This window comes from Paramisgurnus dabryanus, chromosome 15, assembly GCF_030506205.2.
Source record: "Paramisgurnus dabryanus chromosome 15, PD_genome_1.1, whole genome shotgun sequence".
Classification (NCBI taxonomy): domain Eukaryota; kingdom Metazoa; phylum Chordata; class Actinopteri; order Cypriniformes; family Cobitidae; genus Paramisgurnus; species Paramisgurnus dabryanus.
Genome location: NC_133351.1, coordinates 19,093,625 through 19,113,074, shown reverse-complemented (window position 1 = coordinate 19,113,074; position 19,450 = coordinate 19,093,625). Strand labels below are relative to the sequence as shown.

Here is a 19,450-nt window from a genome sequence, read left to right as displayed (position 1 = left end):
AACCATTTCACACTGAGTCATGACCTCCACTCGAGCAATTTCTAAATGTTCTGTTTTGAAACTGTAGGGGTGTTATTTTCTTGGCACTATCGAAAAAAATATGAAGCATAGCTACATGCACAAAGCGGCCAAATGGCCTTGAATGCACATAAATCCTCTACAGATCTCAGATTCAAAACGTGCTCTAGAATTGTGATGCTTTTATGGTGCGGTCTAGATTACAGCTTTAAAAAGCAATAAAGTACTTTTGAAATGTAACCCTAGCAGAGGCGGCAGGAGGTCGGAAAAGATGCAGGACAATATTGCTTCAGGTTCCTGGAAATATGTTGCATTTGGCAGTTTACTATGAGTAAGTGAGTTTAGGTAAAACACATAATGCTATAAATTTTTATGTGCTTAAATTTAATTTTTAAGTGTTCGCAGTTTGCCAGGGTGGCTTTAGATCAGACCCAGCTCTCTCTGTAGTATTTATTGCGCTGATGTGCTGAGTGTATCCTTTCAAAATATTTATGCTTCAGGGTGAGCCAAGTGCTTACATGGGGAAACAAAAATTTGTTCTATCAGAGTATCATATCATATAGCTTGGCTCATGAATATTAATTAGGTGATGTAAGAGCCGTCTAGTAATCCTTGCTGTATCAGTTATTAATAAATAATAAATAGCTTATTTTCCAGAAAAGTGGAAAATGTAGAAATGTTTTCTTAACGGTTGGTAATGTATGGTGCTGAATAAAACCCATTTTAGGAATATGAAACTTTAGTGAAAAGTAAATGTGCACCTGTAAAGTCAGACTTGTTGAACAGGAAGCAGCAAATGCTTCACGTCATAGCTGTGGTCTTTAAAAAGCTCGGCTGAGTTTAACTGCCAATTTCTGCCTGGACCAGAGGCGGAGATCATTTCATCTACCTGTCAGTCTAAAAGCAATTTAAAGGCAGCTATGAAAAGGAGAATTTTTTTGTTTATTTTTGGCTGCAATGCATGTGGTGATTTTGCCATTTTAAAGGGGACAGAGAATGAAAAACCATTTTTAACTTGTCTTTGTTGAATAATGGTAGTAAACCCGCATTAACGAACATACAAAAAGTGCTAGACATGCTAAACATCTCAGTCTCATAGAAATTCCTCTTTTAGAAATGTCAGCCAGAAAACGGCCAAATCTGAAAAACTGATGCTTATGACATCACAGGCATCTCACTGCCCCTCCACTTTAAAATAATTGGCTACATTTTTTGAGTGGCAGCAAAGTCAGCCAATCAGTAATGAGATTGCAGGTTAAGCCAGTAGGGGGAGCCAAATAGGTGCAAAACCACTTGTTTAAAATCCCCCACCCTAATAGAGCTATCTGAGAGAGGTTTTTAGGAAGCCTTTAAGGCATTACAGACCTCTATGTCACCTTTAACTGCAGTAATGTTTTTTTTTGTTTTTTTCCTGTATTCGCTTACATTTATCCATTTTGCACATGCTTTTATCCATAGCAACTTAAAGTGCATTCAAGCAATGCATATTATCAGTGTGTGTGTGATTCCTGGAAATCAAACCCATGACCTTTGCGCTGCCAACGCAATGCTCTATCAACTGAACTACAGGAACACGTCTTGTATTTAGTCCCATCATTTTAATGAGACTTCCACGTATCACACAGGTGATTTATTAATTAGGATTATAGAGGTGATATGACATATGTGAATAATTTAGCATCAGCTCAGAACAGGGTTTAGGAGAAACCTGGAAAATACATGAAAGGAGTGTCAAACAGAGTTCATACTCTTCTCATGCCTCTCTCTCTCTCTCTCTCTCTCTCTCTCTCTCTCTCTCTCTCTCTCTCTCTCTCTCTCTCTCTCTCTCTCTCTCTCTCTCTCTCTCTCTCTCTCTCTCTCACTCTCTTTCTCTGTCTTTCTTTTTACATTCTCTCATTTTCAAGCAACTGTGACAGTTGGCATTTCATGGTTAAAGTTCAAAGAACTTTGTATCAAGCTTGACTTTCCATCTCTCTCTTTCCCTCTCTCCATCTCTCTATCTCTCTCTCTCTTACTCACTCACTCACTTACACACACACAAACACACAAATACATGCTTCAGGATTGATGCTCACACACACGTATATAGGTGGGTGTAGTATTTAGTTCAGGGTTAGACAAGACCCTCAGGCAGGAAGTGTTTACACAGCTTTTCATAATTGATTTAAATCAGTTGTGTAGATTTGGCTTATGTGTTTGTTGTTGTTGTTTTTTTTTTTTGCATATTTTGAGAGCAGCGTGAAATGAAGGCAATGAATTTATTTAAAAATAAATGTAAAATGCCCTTAAGGTTATTAAATGTTATAGATTGCGCAAAAAGAAAATGCAACCCACGCGACTTCTGATTCCCACCAGCGGCTGCTGCACCTTGCTGATTACAAATCGTGCAGGTGCCAGTCATATCATAAAACCTTCATGAGACAACCCACACACAGATTAAAACGCGTACACACACTTCAAACACACACAAACACTCACACAGACTGACACTTGGTGGTAAGCTAGTAAATGCTCAAGTGATTCACAGCCAAGCACCCTTCACTGAAAAAAAAAATGGTTCAAAAGCTGTCACTGGGACGATACCCTATAAAAAGGTCCTAATGTGTAACATTTAGGTACAAATATATTTGGTACCAGGCAGAATGTACCTTTGAGGTACTAATATGCACTCTTCTAAGCACAAAAGTGTACTTTTTTAAAGGATACTTTCCCAGTGACAGCTTCTGTACCTTTATTTCTGAGAATGTACACACAACACCTAATTTAACCAGTAACACTTCAGTAATGAGACCTGTTATGCTTTTAAAACATTGTCTAGCTTGCATGTCATTAGCATGTATTAATACTTATAGCATAAATTAATGAACATTTAGCAACTTTATTCCTTAATCCTACCTCATATCTAAACCTAAACATTAAGTTAACTACACTAACTTGCTAAGTATTAATAAGCAGTATTAAAATCTGTAGTTAAAGGCACACAAGGCAAGTCTGAGTATTATTTCTCTACTAGCTCCCCCTAGTGTCTGGGAGTAAATGCGTTCTATATCTAAGACTATACGAGACTGAAGGACACCGGGTCGGATACAGCGAACTTGCAAGTGGGGTATTCTTCCTACAGACGGTAGGGGCGGGCGAGAAAGTCTTCATTCGTCATGTAATGAGTCATTTAACCATATACCGACTTACGAAGATGATTTATTAAAGAGTAACTAAACCCCAAACCAACTTTTTTTAGTTAATGATCTGTAAGAATGACGCTTTATTAGTGCTGTTCATTGATTTTAGTAAGTTTTTTGACATTTGGATATAAAGTGTTTCAATACTACAATATATGGTGTAAAAACGTCTGAGTGCTGCCCTCTTGAGGTTGAACGGTGGCTACTGCAGTTGAATTTTCCTATTGGATGATGGGTCCAAGAAATGACTCGTGACGTAAGCAGGTTCAAGCTCACCACGCCCTTGTTACGATCTCACCACACACTTGATACGAGCTTAGTTCGTCCCCTCTATCTCCGTTGGGATCTGCCCACTTTTCTTGCATTTTTCAAATATTGCAGTGGGTGGAGTCAGCCTCTGACCAGGGGTTTAGTTACGCTTTAACATAAAAATGCTGCCTTGTGTCCCTTTAATGATAAATATGTGTTCCCCATACTGAAGTGTTACAATTAAACCTACTATTTTATTATAATCAATAAATAAATGCAGGATCTATGGTAGGGTCCAAACATCTTATTTTATCTAAACTGAAAATAAAGTTTTAGAATTTTGAAATATATACATAAAAAATGTGACATAAAAATAACTCAAACACGCATGGTCTTGGTTCCATTGAAACACATAAGATGCTTTTTGCAAATTATGCTATGATTACACACATCATCAGGCTTTGTGTAGTTCATGGCTCCTTAAGCAAAACAGGGACATACTGTTGGAACTGTAAGCCACATGTTAAAGGGATAGTTTACCCAAAAATGATAATTATGTCATTAATGACCCTCATGTCGTTCCAAACTCGTAAGACCTCCGTTCATCTTCGGAACACAGTTTGGGATGTTTTATATTTAGTCCGAGAGCTTGCTGACCCTTCATAGAAAATCTATGTACGGTATAATGTCCATGTTCAGAAAGGTTATAAAAACATCATCAAAGTAGTCCATGTGACATCAATGGGTCAGTTAGAATGTGTTGAAGCATCAAAAATACATTTTGGTCCAAAAATAAAAATTATTCAGCATTGTCTTCTCTTCCGATTCTGTTGTGAAGCGCATGCGCAAGACTAAAGTCACGTGACTGAAGTGACACGAATGACGTGTTATCTGGTGCGCCCCAACTGTTTTTATTTTTTTGTGCGCCTGAGCTTTGTTTACAGACTGACACACGCTGTAAGTAAAAAAAAAAAAAGGATAACTAATACAAATTAAAAGTTTTGACTGTAAACATTAGTTAACATGAACTACTGTAACATGGACAACTGGATTGGCTAACTAACATCAACAAAGATTAATAATTGTAAATATTGCTCATTGTTTCTTCATGTTAGCTAAAAGCTTATTAATTCCACCTCTGTTAGAATTAATAAGATTAATAACCAAATGCTCTCATCAAGTATTGAATACTTTCACTTCTAATTTACTCAATTCTGGACTCAGGCCATTCATTGTTGGCAGAATCTATTAAGAGTCTGATCAAAAATGCAGATATACTTAGAGGGTTTTGAATCAGAGCTCTTTAAATTTTTCTTTGTGGTTTTGTTTTTACTGACTCAGCTTTTGTCTTTAGCCACATTTTCTCACTTGTAACTCAAACCTATCCTGATGATTCAGGCAGCTTGTGTAAGCCTGTGGGTGATTTGCAAAGTAATATGACGTTAACTGATGCTATAACAAACCATTCATTTATATTCATAATTAAATCAATGACTCAGGGGAGACCTGGTATGATACAAATGCTTTCGTCTCTGTAACCTCTGTTACCTCAAGCTCTACTGTAAAATTGTGAAGATGGACTTATCTTACTTTTCTCATATTTTCGTGCATCTTTATCAATTTTGGAAATAGAGCAACATGATGGTCATGTCATTTAAATGTCGGCGCAAGGTTAATGTTTCACTCTGGAAATAATTTCTGCCACATTAATTTCAAACGTGCAACTTTTGCACTCTTTTATTGATTCACCTTGAGTTATACACAGGAGGGATTGTGCACTGTTGCTGAATGTAAATCAATGTCTTGACCACTCATAATAGAGACAGGTTATGACCACTCAGGTCAAGCACTGATTTAACATTTGATATTTAATATGATAAATACAAAGGCAGAAAACAAAAACAACCTTAAAGAACAGTGAGTCCTGAAGTCAAAATGTTTATGTACAGCTGTAGTGGTCAGGCCGGTACAATATAATTTTCTGATATGTTGGAAAAAAGGGCACTGCACATATAAACATATTAGCCAGGTATAATTATCCACTCAGATACAGAGATGAGTCATTCACTGTCTGCAAACAAATTTATGACGGTCACCATAACAACAACAACAACGCCACTTTCAATTCTGATGAAAGAATCAAAAATAGATCAGACGTATTCACAAAGTGAAGAGATCTTAACCTGATGCTTTTCCTAAGATTCAATGACGTTCCAGAGATTTCTCCGTGTTGACAACTGCGTTGTCTAAATACAAAAGTAACAGGATTTTCCCAAACCAGGAACCTCCCGGTGTTCTGGTAAAACTTTAAATTTTTGATAAAAACAACTGTTGAGAGTGACTGATTCGACCATTACTCAATCAATATGAATATAAGTGGCACACTAAAATGTGGTCTTTATCTTTAAAATAGTTTTTGATGGGTCCAAATTTCAAATTGCATGTTTTGTTGGTTTTCATTTTGAGAGAAAGAAACTTTACGGAAAAAACTTTCAAAATTTTTTTTTCTGTAAACTCTTAAAGTCAGTGTGTGAGTCCAAAAACAACATTTAGGAAACGAAATTTTATCTTGGTATTATATTTGAAAGTGTGTGCACGTTGTAGACATTACATGAATTGGTTTTGTGCTTCCGGAGAGCATTTCTGTCTGCATTCATTTAATATAAATGTTTGCTTTTGTGATAAACCAGCCATACATAAGTCAAGTCATACTGTATGAATGAGTCTACAGCATCAAAATCCTTTGACCGAATACAAAACGTTACATCACAAGGTTTACTCAATTTTATCAAGACTTATTTTTCAAAAACCAGACAATGTAAACAAAACATCACTGAGCTCCAATACAGTAAGTCTAGAGTCTACCTTCTTAAATATAAAGTGCTACATAAAAAATAAACATTTGGACATCATACCAAGACTCTTACTCAACATTTATATACAAGTTCATAACTCAAGGGATTTTATTCCTTCGTTTCAAATCACCCAACTCAAAAGATCAGTTTAGACAAAAATATCCATGCTGGTCCAAGATGGCTTATGATGGTTAGTTCTGGTTTTGTGCATATCTAGTTGATAGACTCGAATCATCATGCTGTTCACCATCAAAACATACTGTAGCTGGAGCTGGTTGATCAGCACGACACGTCAAACTAGTTATGAAGCACACCAACATCCCATCATGGATACTACAACATATGCTGGTGAAAACCTATGCTGATCTTTTCAGTTGGGCAGATGATGAGGTCAGGTGAGATGAGGTCTTTGATGTCCCAGCGATAAACCCAGGGACCGTAATGCCATTTGTTTGTCAGTGTAGGATATTGATATCCTTTAGACCTTGTTGCCAATGTAAGCTGCTTTCTTTAGAGGTACTGTGGAGATAATGCCGAACATGAAAATAAAACAGAAGAAAATAATGTCATTGTTAGTCCGGTCTGGGATTAAAGTTGGCATTCTGTGAGTTTGTATATTGAATTCACATGCAACTAACACTCTCATTTTTGTTGCTGTTGGACAGATGGTGGTGTTTACTGGACCGAGGCAGCGAGAAATCTCCATTTCCTATTGATCCTGTGAGTGGCAGGTGTGTGGACTGATATGCCAGTGGTGGAATGGTGTTGACCAGAATTAGCTGCAGCGGTTTCCTCTCCTCGTGAAACTGACATCGAATGTATCTGGCAAAGGCTGAACGGTAAGTCTTGTTGAAGAGCGTGTAGACCAGGGGATTGACAGCAGAGGACAGGTAACCTACCCACACAAACACATTCAACAGTCTATTCATGACATCAGCGTCGCACGCCATTGGCTCACAAACTACCGCCAAAACGTTAGTGATGAAAAACGGAGACCACATGACCACAAACAGGAAAAAGACCACACCCAGAACTTTCGAGGCCTTTTGCTCATTATTGATTGACTGCACGCCATGGCGTCCGAAAGGAGGAGTCGATACCCCGGACTCCACCCCCGTCTCGCGGCTTATTGATCGCCGAAAGATTAGTTTTTTCTCCGAAGGGGAGAATGCAGGGCCAGGAAGAAAGTTTAGGGTAAACCCAGCACTCCATCTTGGCCTGGGTACCAGCTGGTCTAAACATAGCGTAGTCTCGCTCTGCAGAGCACTGATAGTCAGGAAGTAGGTCACCACCATAATGATCAATGGCACAAAGAAGGCCACAAAGGAGCCAATCAACACAAAGGAGTTGTCAGTCAATAGGCAGCTGCCATCTTTGAAAACTTTGGTGTGATCTCTCAGACCCAGCACTGGGATTGGCATAGAGATCCCTGTAGAAAAAGAGACAGACGCTGATTAAGTAAGTTGAAATTTTAAGAGGAAAGAAACCAAAAAATGAGGACTGATGAGATGAGACTTTTTCTAAATGCAAAAGCAGTTGTAAGCATTAAATAAATATGTTAGTCCATAAAGCAGAATTGCTATAGTAAAACACTTACATTATACAGACGGTGGCAAATAAATATTAGTTTAAGACTACATTTACATTTTGCTACGATTACATTTGGCATCCATAGTAATCCATGGCACAACAGAGACCCTTGTAAACCCTGCAGACCCCATTTTAGTTTGATAACTAAATGGTAAATGGTCATGCATTTACAGTCGTGCATAGTGTGTAAGGAGATCTTTCCTTAAACGGCAGTATAAACAAAGGATTGTTTTCATTTTAAAATGCCGTAAATGAACTAATTTCATTCCCCCATCTTTTTTAAAGCTCATTTTGAGAGTTAGATCTCTGCTCATGTGTAAACCTTTCCATTAATTGTTTAAAGCACGAATGCATCATTTATTTACAAATCATTAAACTGTTTCAAACTGAGACCACACATGGAGTATCTTCATGAAAAACATGCTGGGAAGCTCAATGGGAATTGGGTGATTGATGTCCCACTTGTCGTTCAAGGCCAGACACAGGGGCAGTTTACCAGACAGGATTTAGATGAATCCAGGACTAGGCCTTAGTTATATTAGGGCATTTAAAGGGACATTCCACTTTTTTTGAAAATATGCTAATTTTCCAGCTCCCCCAGAGTTAAACCTTTGATTCTTACCGTTTTGGAATCATTCAGTTGATCTCTGGGTCTGGCGCTCGCACTTTTAGCATAGCTTAGCACAATCCATTGAATCTGATTAGACCATTAGCATTGCGCTCAAATAACCAAGGAGTTTAGATATTTTTCCTATTTAAAACTTGACTCTTCTGTAGTTACATTGTGTACTAAAACTGACAGAAAATGAAAAGTTGCGATTTTCTAGGCAGATATGGCTAGGAACTATACTCTCATTTTGGCATAATAATCAAGGACTTTGCTGAGGTAACATGGCTGCAGCAGGCGTAGTGATATTACGCACTGCACGAAAATAGTCCCCTTGGTTACTTTTAATAGCAGGGAACTATTTTCGGGCAGTGCGTAATATAACTATGCTTGCTGCAGCCATGTTACATCAGCAAAGTTCTTGATTATTACGCCAGAATGAGAGTATAGTTCCTAGCCATATCTGCCTTGAAAATCGCAACTTGTAATTTTCCGTCGGTCTTAGTACACGATGTAACTACAGAAAAGTCAAGTTTTGGATAGGAAAAATATCGAAACTCTTTGGTTATTATTGAATGCGATGCTAATGGTCTAATTATATTCAATGGATTATGCTAAGCTATGCTAAAGGTGCTAGCGCCAGACCCAGAGATCAGCTAAATGGATTCCAAAACTGTAGGAATCATATGTTTAACTCTAGGGGAGCTGGAAAATGAGCATATTTTAAAAAAGTGGAATGTCCCTTTAAGTAGTTTCAACAAACAAACCTTACAAAAAACACAATACTGGTGTGGATCTTGCATCTTTAACAATAGCACTGATATGATAGTACAAGGTGTTTTGAATTTAAGGCAGCTCAAACATGCATTTTAGTCTGGGACTAGGATAAGCCCTGTACAGGAAACTGCCCCATACTGTATAACTTCATCTGCTCAGTTATATTTCAACAGCCAAACTTTTTTTCTGATTACTTGCACCTATCAATCAAACTTCTCTCTTATAAACTATAAAATTTTGGAGATGAAACATTGATGCTGTGCAACAATTTACAACAATTTGAATTTAATTCAGTCGAAAAGTCTGTATAATGCTGAACATGACATTCTCCATATTTCTGCAATATTTTTGCAAATGAAAAGCTGGTATCGCTCAAGGACAAACTTTCAGTAAAACTGCCATGGTGATAAGACATCTCCATGGAAACAGTAAATCTCGGCAGATCGTGTCGGATCTCTGGGGTTTGTTGGGGGAAACTAGAGCTGGTAGAGAGGAGGGGTACTGATGGACCCCGCGCCTCTGGATGGCGTGACTGCCACCGAGTGTGCATCTATGGATAACCGGAGGCAGTGGATGGCCACGATAAGAATCACAGAGTGTAACAAATTGAGTATAGCTTTGAGTCAAAATCTGAGAGGGCGATGAGAAGGAGATTAATACATATATCAGCAGGCTTCTTAAAGTGAGTTTAAAGAAGAAGGCTCTTTATTTTTCCTCCCCTGACATCACATTTCTTATTCCATCCTGAAGACACAAGTAAGGACAGTTGAAAGCTAGAAAGGCAGTGCGGCAATTTGTTCAAAGTGGTGATTTGTTCAAATCTAGTGGCACTTGGCCTCTAAGTCAGTGTTTTCAATGCATTCATCTCAGTTATTATTATATGCTCATCCTATTTCAATGACAGCAAGAATTAGGATAGTGCCTTATTGACTGATAATTATTCAACTGTATTTTGCCAAAACCAAGGCATGCTGTTTACGGGTTTTTTAAAGCATCTGACTCATGGCTTAAGCAGCATTAAACTTCTTGGAATGTCAGCAGGTCGTCTTTAATCACCAAATGATATACTTGTTATTATTTAACAGTCGTCTTCAGTCTAAAGGACTACTGCCTCACGCTGAGGTTGATTTTTTTAGAGACCGAAGGATGTCCATTAAATGTAATACAATTTTTTATCTTAAAGCAGGGGTTTTCCAACTGTGCGTCGGCACCCACTAGTGGGTCGCATAGTGGGATAGGGTATGTCACGCAAAGTCACTTGGCTGCTGCATTGAATCTTTAAGTACTACTATCAGAATACAATCCATCGCGTACACAGTGGTCGCAAAATTCTGGTCATTTATTTAACCCAAGAATATCAAGTGTCTAAAGGAGGTAGATCATTTTCCTATTTAGCCCCTTAGCTCTGGAATGATTTACTAAACCATGTTCGAGAATTAGACACAGTCGGTTCAATTTAAGTCAAAAGACATATCTCTTTAACAAAGCATTCAACAAATTTGTTTAGTAAATGTACTTATCCGCTATAGCTAGGTTGTCCGGAACCGAGCATGACACTTGCATTACATGCTAACGGCCCCTTCGGTAATAGGATTTTGTTTCTCATTCACTGTCTTGTTGTCGAACCCCAGGACACTAAAACTTACAGACCCAGTTCCTGTTGACGAGAAGCTGATCTACTGGCCTTTCATTCAATATGATTTATATTAAATGTTTAATTCCCATAATTTTTTATAAAATAGTATCTAATATATAGTATATCCTCTATAGCAGGGTGGGCATGGAGGGACACTGTCCTGCAAACTTTAGCTCCAACCCTGATCAAACCCACCTGAATGTCATTTACAAGTATCCTGCAGCCTTTGATTAGGATTTTTAGGTGTACTGTATTTGATTAAAGGACAAGTTCGGTATTTTACACTTAAAGCCCTGTTTTCAGATTGTTTATGATGAAATAGAACGGTTTTGACTGAAATTTCGACATACTGTATGCGGCTGCCCCGAGAATTTTCGGGCGTTTGTTTTTCACCTCCCACCTCTACAATGGGTGTATAGGTGCACTGGAACAATCCTTCCTAAAATGCATTAAACTTTCGTTTACAAAGACGTGAAACTCACCGAGTGGTCAGGGGTGTTCACTGACATGCTCACACAAAATTGCTGCAAAAGATGCTTTCCAACAGCTGTTTTAGCATTCGTTGTAAACGTGTGGACCTATTTTTCCAAACGCCTCACACCCATACATTCTTCCGTTGAATAATAGACCCTCCAGCCCAGTTGGTGGCGATAATCCGCCTTTGCCAATTGCAAGAATAGAAACAAAGTTCCCGGCGCGGAGTAATACCGTACCTCACAGCACATCTAATACAAGTCAATGGAGTTAGACAAAAACTACAATAAAACCTGTTGGAATGCGTATTTTGCAGCGATTTTGTGTGAGCATATCAGCTCCCCTGACCACTCAATGAGTTTCACGTCTTTGTAAACGAAAGTTTAATGCATTTTAGGAAGGATTGTTCCAGTGCACCTATAAACCCATTGTAGAGGTGGGAGGTGATACAATAAACACCCGTAAATTCTCGGGGCAGCCGCATATGTCGAAATTTCAGTCAAAACTTTTCTATTTCATCATAAACAATCTGAAAACAGGGCGTTAAGTGTAAAATACCGAACTTGTCCTTTAAGGTTGGAGCTAAACTTTGCAGGACAGTGGCCCTCCATGCCCACCCCTGCTCTATATAATCAGCTATGTCTGGCTCTCACTGAAGAGTTTTTTTCTATAGGACATTTCCTTCTATTAAAATTAGGGTTTTTTTCAACCCCTAGGGAGTCAGCTGACATTGGCTTACTTAGAACTCTCTTCTCTACGTAGCATTACTACTAGTTCGCTAGTACGGTTTAATCTTAAACCCGGTGTACACTGTGCAAGTCCTTTAGGATTGTTGTTTGCCACACTGTGCGATCAAGATCTTAGTTAAGTCCATGTCACTATGATCTCAGTTTCCATCAATGTCAGACTGTACAAGTTGAAAGACTTCGGACACAATTTTACGCCATCGATCGGCGACAGCTGGGCAAACACACGCGATTCTTCCTTTTTTATCCTATCATCATGATACAGTAGAGATGACATGTTGTACAAGCACTCTTTATCACTCCAAAACTCCACAAGTTTCACCTACTGCTATACAGTCCACCTGGTTCTTTTCGACATTTGTCTGTGTTGGTTTGTTGTTGTCGCACTAATTGCGTCATCGGTTTCTATGCTTCTATTGGTTCTTGATCTGCCGGTTGTCGTAGGGAGATGTCACACAGCAGGATTGTGTCTCTTTAAATTTCTGACACTGCCAGAATTTTGTCAGAGAATAATTTTGATCACAACAGTCATTAATTGGCTGTCTGTGAACATGTCTAAGACGTCTTTGATCAAAGACGGCATATTTTAGCCTAGGATTCCAGAAATCTTGTAGGATTTCAAAATTTGTCCCAGACAGCTAAGTTATGGCTGAAATCTCACAGTTTGCACCGGCCTTTAGCCACTGTATTCTGCTACTTGTGTTACCGATTTTTCTTTGTTTTCTCCTGCTTTTATTAATGTAAAGCTGCTTTGAAACGATTTTACATTTATGAAAAGCGCTATATAGATAAACTTTAATTGAATGACACAAAAATAGTTTTGTCCTATTAATGACATTTAATGACAATGGTTTTGATATCAGGAATTTTGGGATTGCAATTTAACTCGCATTTAATTTATACAATGACAATGAAAATAACGTTTGTCTTCTAAAAAATAACAAATTCTTATTGTATTCCTAAATGTATTTGTATATTTCTATAAAAAATGTGGGGGGTCCTGAGATACATTATACCATAAGTGGGTCGCAAAATGAAAAGTTTGGGAACTTCTGTCTTAAAGTGCATCGGGTCTGTTTAATACAGCTTCATTTGAGCAAATATTTTTAAGATAGTGCTGTTTTGGTCTCTGTTGACCTCACTTTTATTGCTTTGGATTATATATGCGTCTCATTACACTGTTTTGCTTTCCTTTTGCTTTTGGCTTTACAATGATGTAAATGTCACAGTGGCATTCACTTAATGAAATATTGGTTATCATCTCTGTTTTAGACCATTCTGCATGCGGGTGTAAAGATTGGGTGAACTTGGGGTCATTCTAAAAATGTATATCAATGTATTTCGATGAAAGTATATGATGAAACTGAATACCAATATTCAATAACCCAGACCTGCAAAGATGAAATGTATTTATAATTCCTATTTAATTATTTCTTCCATGTGGTGCTCTGTTAATGTGATCAGCTGGATACTGATGAATTTGCAGTCACTATTAAACAGTTTCCATTATTGCCCTTCTCAGCACCAGTCTAACATAAATGAATGCTTTTGCAATTATAGTTACAGATACATAACTTGTATACTCTCTCTCTCTCTTTCTCTCGCTCGCTCGCTCTCTCATTATTCTATAATCTGGTGCCTTTCCTTTGGAGAATGACAGGAATGGGAGTTTATTACCTGTGATTTATACAGTCACAAAAGTGATTCAAATTCAAGCACCCAGATCTAATAACGTCAAAAGACTTTCTGTGCTTTGCTGTTGATTTGAAAATAATGCCTCTATACACAAACAAGGACATCAGAGTCAGTGGTTAATACTACAGTATGTTATCATTAGATTAGATACATGACTCATCAGCCAGCCTGTTCTGTTGAAGAACTTCACAAAGTAGTGTTACAATACTGGCATCAGTTACCCGCAGAGATCGTCCAGACCGCAGTGATCTTTGCCCGGGCTCGAGAACGGGAGTTTGATCGATTGTGTCGGATGGGGTTGCGTATGGCCACGTATCTGTCCAGGGAGATGGCACACAGGTGCATGATAGAAGCAGTAGAAAAGAGAACATCCAGGTAGATCCACATGGGACACAGTGCAGCAGGGAGGGGCCACGAGTAACCTAAAGATAAACACAAAGTGTTAAATAAAATTTAAAATAGAAAAAGTTTAGAAAGATTGACATGCATTCATCCACTAAGCTAAAGTTTTTGACAATGGCTGAATGCATTTTGAGTCATCCAATTACAAAGCTGTTACATTTGTACATAGCACTGTCTTAAGTTTGTATTTTATTCAGATTGGTAGAGCATGAAGCAATCAACAGCTAGATTGAATTTCCAAATAACAAAGAAACATTTAAAATGTAAACCTTAAATGCACTGTTCTGTATATTACAGTGGATAAGAGCATCTGCCAAATGCATACTGTAAATGTAAATGTGTTTAAACAGCCCAAAGCGACTGGTGGAGAATTTGTCCCGAGAGTGGATAAGTGTTAGTTCACCCTGCTCAGGGCAGTCAGGCAGAAAATGATCGTCCTCAAAAAGACTTACTGAAACAGAAATTCACTCTTAACACTGCTGTCACTTTGGACATAATACACATACCAATATGTGGCAAAATACTGAAATAATAATATATTTTTAGTATTTTTATTGGCAGGTACATTCTTATGAAAGCAGTGCTGCCACTGGATGTTTCTGTCCATGACAAAAGACTGAAAAAGCACAAAGGCAAAGCTGAAAGAGCAGAAAAGAAAATTGTGCCACTAAGGAAATAGTCTTTCAAAGGAAGAGGTAATGAGGTAGAACAAATAGAAAGAGACGAGTGTAGGAAAAACAGGAGGAGGAGCTATAGAAAATGGGAGAGAGAATGGACAGAATACATGTGTGAATGAATGCACAGAGCTTCAGTACAAAAGTATGACATCAATCACAAAAACAAACAAATAATATTAATAAATGTAAATTGTTGGATATCAGTTTGAAACTGTATACTTTGTATACTAGATTCTTTTTTACACAATAGTTTATCGCTTCAGAAACACTCATATAATAGGACACCAGGGTGCCAACAGAGCCACGGTTGCTTTACATGCATTCATTTTTACTCAAATGACAGCAGAGTGATTTCTATAAGAACTCATAGTTCAATTCAGCAGCCTGAAAGCAGAAGTCAGTGCATACACAGCAGCAGAAAAGATCTAAGCTATGAGTAAATAACGTTATCTTAGCTTTGTATAGCTCCCACGCACTTCTGATCTCACTCACTACAGAGGTGTAAAAAAGACCTGTGACACAGTATAGCTAAAGATAGATTTGTTTTACTATGATCCTCATCTTCACGACTCATGAATAAATACATGTGGCACGCACACAGGCACAACTGCATGAGGTGAGAAAGAGAGAGAAAGAAAGAAGGAGACACAGAAAGAGACATATAAGGGCCGTTCTCATTATAAGTATGAAAAATATAGTTTAAAAATAGTGGAGTTTACACCACAACTATAACAATAAAGACACAAGGAACAAAATTGTTGGGATCACTTGCTGGGCAATTTTTTTCCAACTGATGAACGATAAACCAATGACAGCCAGTCAAATCTATTTAAATTTGCAACTGGCACTGTGGAGCTCATTGCTGAGGTCCTACATAAAATTACTTTATGTGTCCAGCGATGTTGCAGTGAATTTGACTTCATAATGTTTTTATTTTATTACACTGACTATACAAAAAGGTAAGATATTAGGTTATACAAACTAGATTCACTGTTTGGAGATAAGGGAAACGCAGTGTGTTGAAGACATTTGCTAGTTATAGCTGCTGTAAATGCAACAAGAACAGCATATTTATACATGTAATGACATGTGGACATTACAAATGTTTTTATTAAAGGAAATTTGCTAAATTAGTTAATGCCATTGAAGGTTAATTATTTGTGCGAGTACTGCGTCTCGCGAGCAAATTAACATAACATTATCATTATCATCCGGTAGTGTGGTTGCTAATATAGTTATCATTATAGTTAACGTTATGGTTATCATTACAGTCTGAATGGCCCTTTAATGTCTCCATTAAATGCAATATGTAGTTTATGTATGTGCTGTAGTGGAGAGCGGGACACAACCTAACGCTTTTTGGTTTTGGCTCAATCATTAAAAATAGATTTGAGTTTGATTCATTATATTTTACACAAGCTACACACACATCTCTGCTATAAATAAACATCTGAAGTTTGTTTCTAGTACTTACCATTCTTGGACAATTACAACAAACATGACATAAGTGCAAACGTTACAACTTACCCCATGGGGTTCATTGTAACAGGCAGGGGGTTCGTTGTAACACTTGCTAAAAATTAAGTTTGCAGGCAAATATTTTAATACTATTTTGTCTATACACTTGAAGTGGATATTGTTTATATATCTGTCTATAATAGACAGGTATCTACACTATTCACCCCTCATCTAACCATAGTCAATTATAAATGGATATAAATGTCTAAATATGTGAGAAAAAGCAGCACAATTGACAAAAAAAATGTATATCTGACTAAAAAACATGTATATCTGACTATAGTCTGTAAAAAACATACTAAAGTCTCAAAATCAAATTCTGAGAAAATGAGCATCAAAGTCTGATTTTAGCCCTTCATTTCATTATGATTTAAATCTTTGACGTGACTTTATTAAAAAAAATTCAAGATATGAACAAAAATTTATTGGACTAAATTTTTGATAAGACAGGCACATTTATTTTGTTGGCAGGCAGCAATCATTTGTGTGTAGCCTATTTAAAACAATGGCAAGAATTACGCTAACGTTAGCGGTTTTCATATCGTTAGTGCTAAGGTGGGTGAATATATTTTCAAGCCTACCAAAAAAGTTGCTAAGAGCTGCAGACATTTTAAAATGATGCTATATTTTAGTCAACAAGACACTGATTTATATGACATAACATTGGTTTTGGTATCTTACACACACAACTCAGAAACCGAACATTCTGTCTTAATTGAATCACTAATGTTGTTTTAGACCTGCATGAATGTCTTTATTCTGATGAACACAAAAGAAGAAATTTTGATAAATGATGATAAGCACACAGCTGGTGGAAACCATTGACTTCCATAGGAAAACAAATCCTATGGAATTCAATTGGAACTGTCAACTCTGTGGTAATTTTATTAAAATATCTTCATCATCATTTGTCACAATACTTTCCTAATATTTGTTTATCCTACTATGGAAGTCAATGGTTTCCACCAGCTGTTGGCTTATCATCATTTATCAAAATGTCTTTTTTTGTGTTCATCAGAAAGAAAAAGAAATTCAAACTGGTCTAATGAGGTGAGTAAATGATGACAGAATTTAAATTTTTGGGTGAACTATCCCTTTAATGTAAATATGTTCTATATTTCCATAACTTACTATTTAATTGTTTACTCTGCACATCATACTTATATTTTACATTTTTATTTGCACTACTTGTTCGCAGCCCTGCTGCAAATGCTTTGGCAATACAAATGTACAATTTTGTCATGCCAATAAAGCACACAAAAATTTTAAAGTAGAGAGAATGAGGGAATGTAAGAGATGAAGGTCACTGGAGAGAATATTAAGATGGTGGGCTTTTGATGTAGTGGTATGCATCATAGCATAAATAAAAAATTAAAGTCTTACAATGATGCTAAAAAGTGGCAAAATAAAGGAAAAGGTCAGTCACTGCAAGACGTAAAAGGTGCTTATGAATATACTATGAGACACAAGGATGTTATCTGTGTCCTGTGTGCTCTCAGGCTGCTGCCAGCTGGCCAGCTATTCAATGATGCTCAAACAGTAGAAGCTGCATCAAAACCAAAGGCTAATTAATAATCCATTAATGCTAAATAGCTGCGTGAGTGTGCGTCTCTATGAGACTGGCAAATGTGCGTTGCTCATTATTGAAAAAGGATGAGAAACGATGGGCAGAGAGTCACTGTACAGTTTGTGTGGAGTTACCTGTAAGGGGATATCCTGATTTTTGAAGGAGTGAATTTCCAACAGACCTACTGTAACAAACTACACAAATTCCCTTACATCCGTAGAGTACAGTACTGTATAAAAGATTAGGGTCATTTGAGTGATTGCTCCTCTTGACCTAACAAACCTTTGAATGTATAGCTGCATTAAATTAGTTTTACAGACCAAATATGATTGTGCAAAGATATCAAATACTTTAAAATGTTTTTGAAATTACTTTGACTGAATAATGAAGGGAAAGTAGCCAGAATGGATGTGAACTCAATCAATAAGTGAGACCTCAAGAAGCTGGCTAATATACACTCACCTAAAGGATTATTAGGAACATCATACTAATACTGTGTTTGACCCCCTTTCGCCTTCAGAACTGCCTTAATTCTGTGTGGCATTGATTCAACAAGGTGCTGAAAGCATGCTTTAGAAATGTTCCACCACATCCCAAAGATGCTCTATTGCAGGGGTCGGCAAGTAACTTTGGCCGCGGGCCAATATTTTTTTTAGCCAGTAGATGGCGGGCCAGCTGCTGTTCCCACACTTACGTGTCTTATTTTGAATTAGCCTAGTTTAGGCTATCTGATCTTTTGTCAAGAAACATTGTCTTTATTTCCTATTTAAAAACGAAAGACAGCATTAAAAATTGCTAAAAACATGGTTATGGATCCGTGTATCATTCGTTCATTCATTTTTTCAAATTAAAAACAAAAATGAAAAAATTAACCACCACGGGTTTTCTGATTGTGTGCTCAGATCAAAAAATTAATTACTGGATTAGACAATTTTTTTTATTTAACACCTTTACAGGCATAATATATCAGTAAAAACATTTTAAACAGATCAAGTAGGCTACTATAGTGGTAACATATTACAGGCATTTGTGCTCTCATGAAAGACTCTTACAGTCCGACTTTTGACTTTATTCCTTTTTTTATTAATATTTATATGGGACACACACACCTAAGGTTAATGGAGGTCTGCACTGAACTGTTTTTTTTGTCCAGCTCCCACAAGATTCTATTCAGTAAACCGCTTAAAATACACTCTTTGTTCACCTGCTTTATTTTCCAACCTGACGGGTCCGCAAAACTTAACGTTAGATCTCGTTTACAGAATCTCACATTCAAATGTCTCTAACGAAAAGAGAGAGATGAAGTAACCTATAACAATTATAAATGCTATACCAAAATTGTGTTCGTGCCAATATAAATATTATTTTAACATTGTACTGTCAGCAGAGAAAAATATAATATATAATATAAATAATAAATTTAGGACAAAGCCTCTCACTCAAATTTCTAACCAGCATAA

At 37.2% G+C, this 19,450-nt stretch overlaps 1 protein-coding gene across 1 annotated transcript in view; it reads right to left on the bottom strand.

Annotated features, from left to right (window-relative positions):
- Window positions 1-5,186: 5,186 nt before the first annotated feature.
- The window catches only part of htr2aa (5-hydroxytryptamine (serotonin) receptor 2A, genome duplicate a), a 34,825-nt gene continuing 20,561 nt past the window's right edge, over window positions 5,187-19,450 (bottom strand). The window contains exons 2-3 of the mRNA XM_065251352.2: window positions 14,048-14,248; window positions 5,187-7,730 (exon numbers count right to left, since the gene is read on the bottom strand). Coding sequence (XP_065107424.1) covers window positions 6,925-7,730; window positions 14,048-14,248 — 1,007 coding nt within the window. The 3' untranslated portion in view covers window positions 5,187-6,924. The remainder of the gene's footprint in view (window positions 7,731-14,047; window positions 14,249-19,450) is intronic.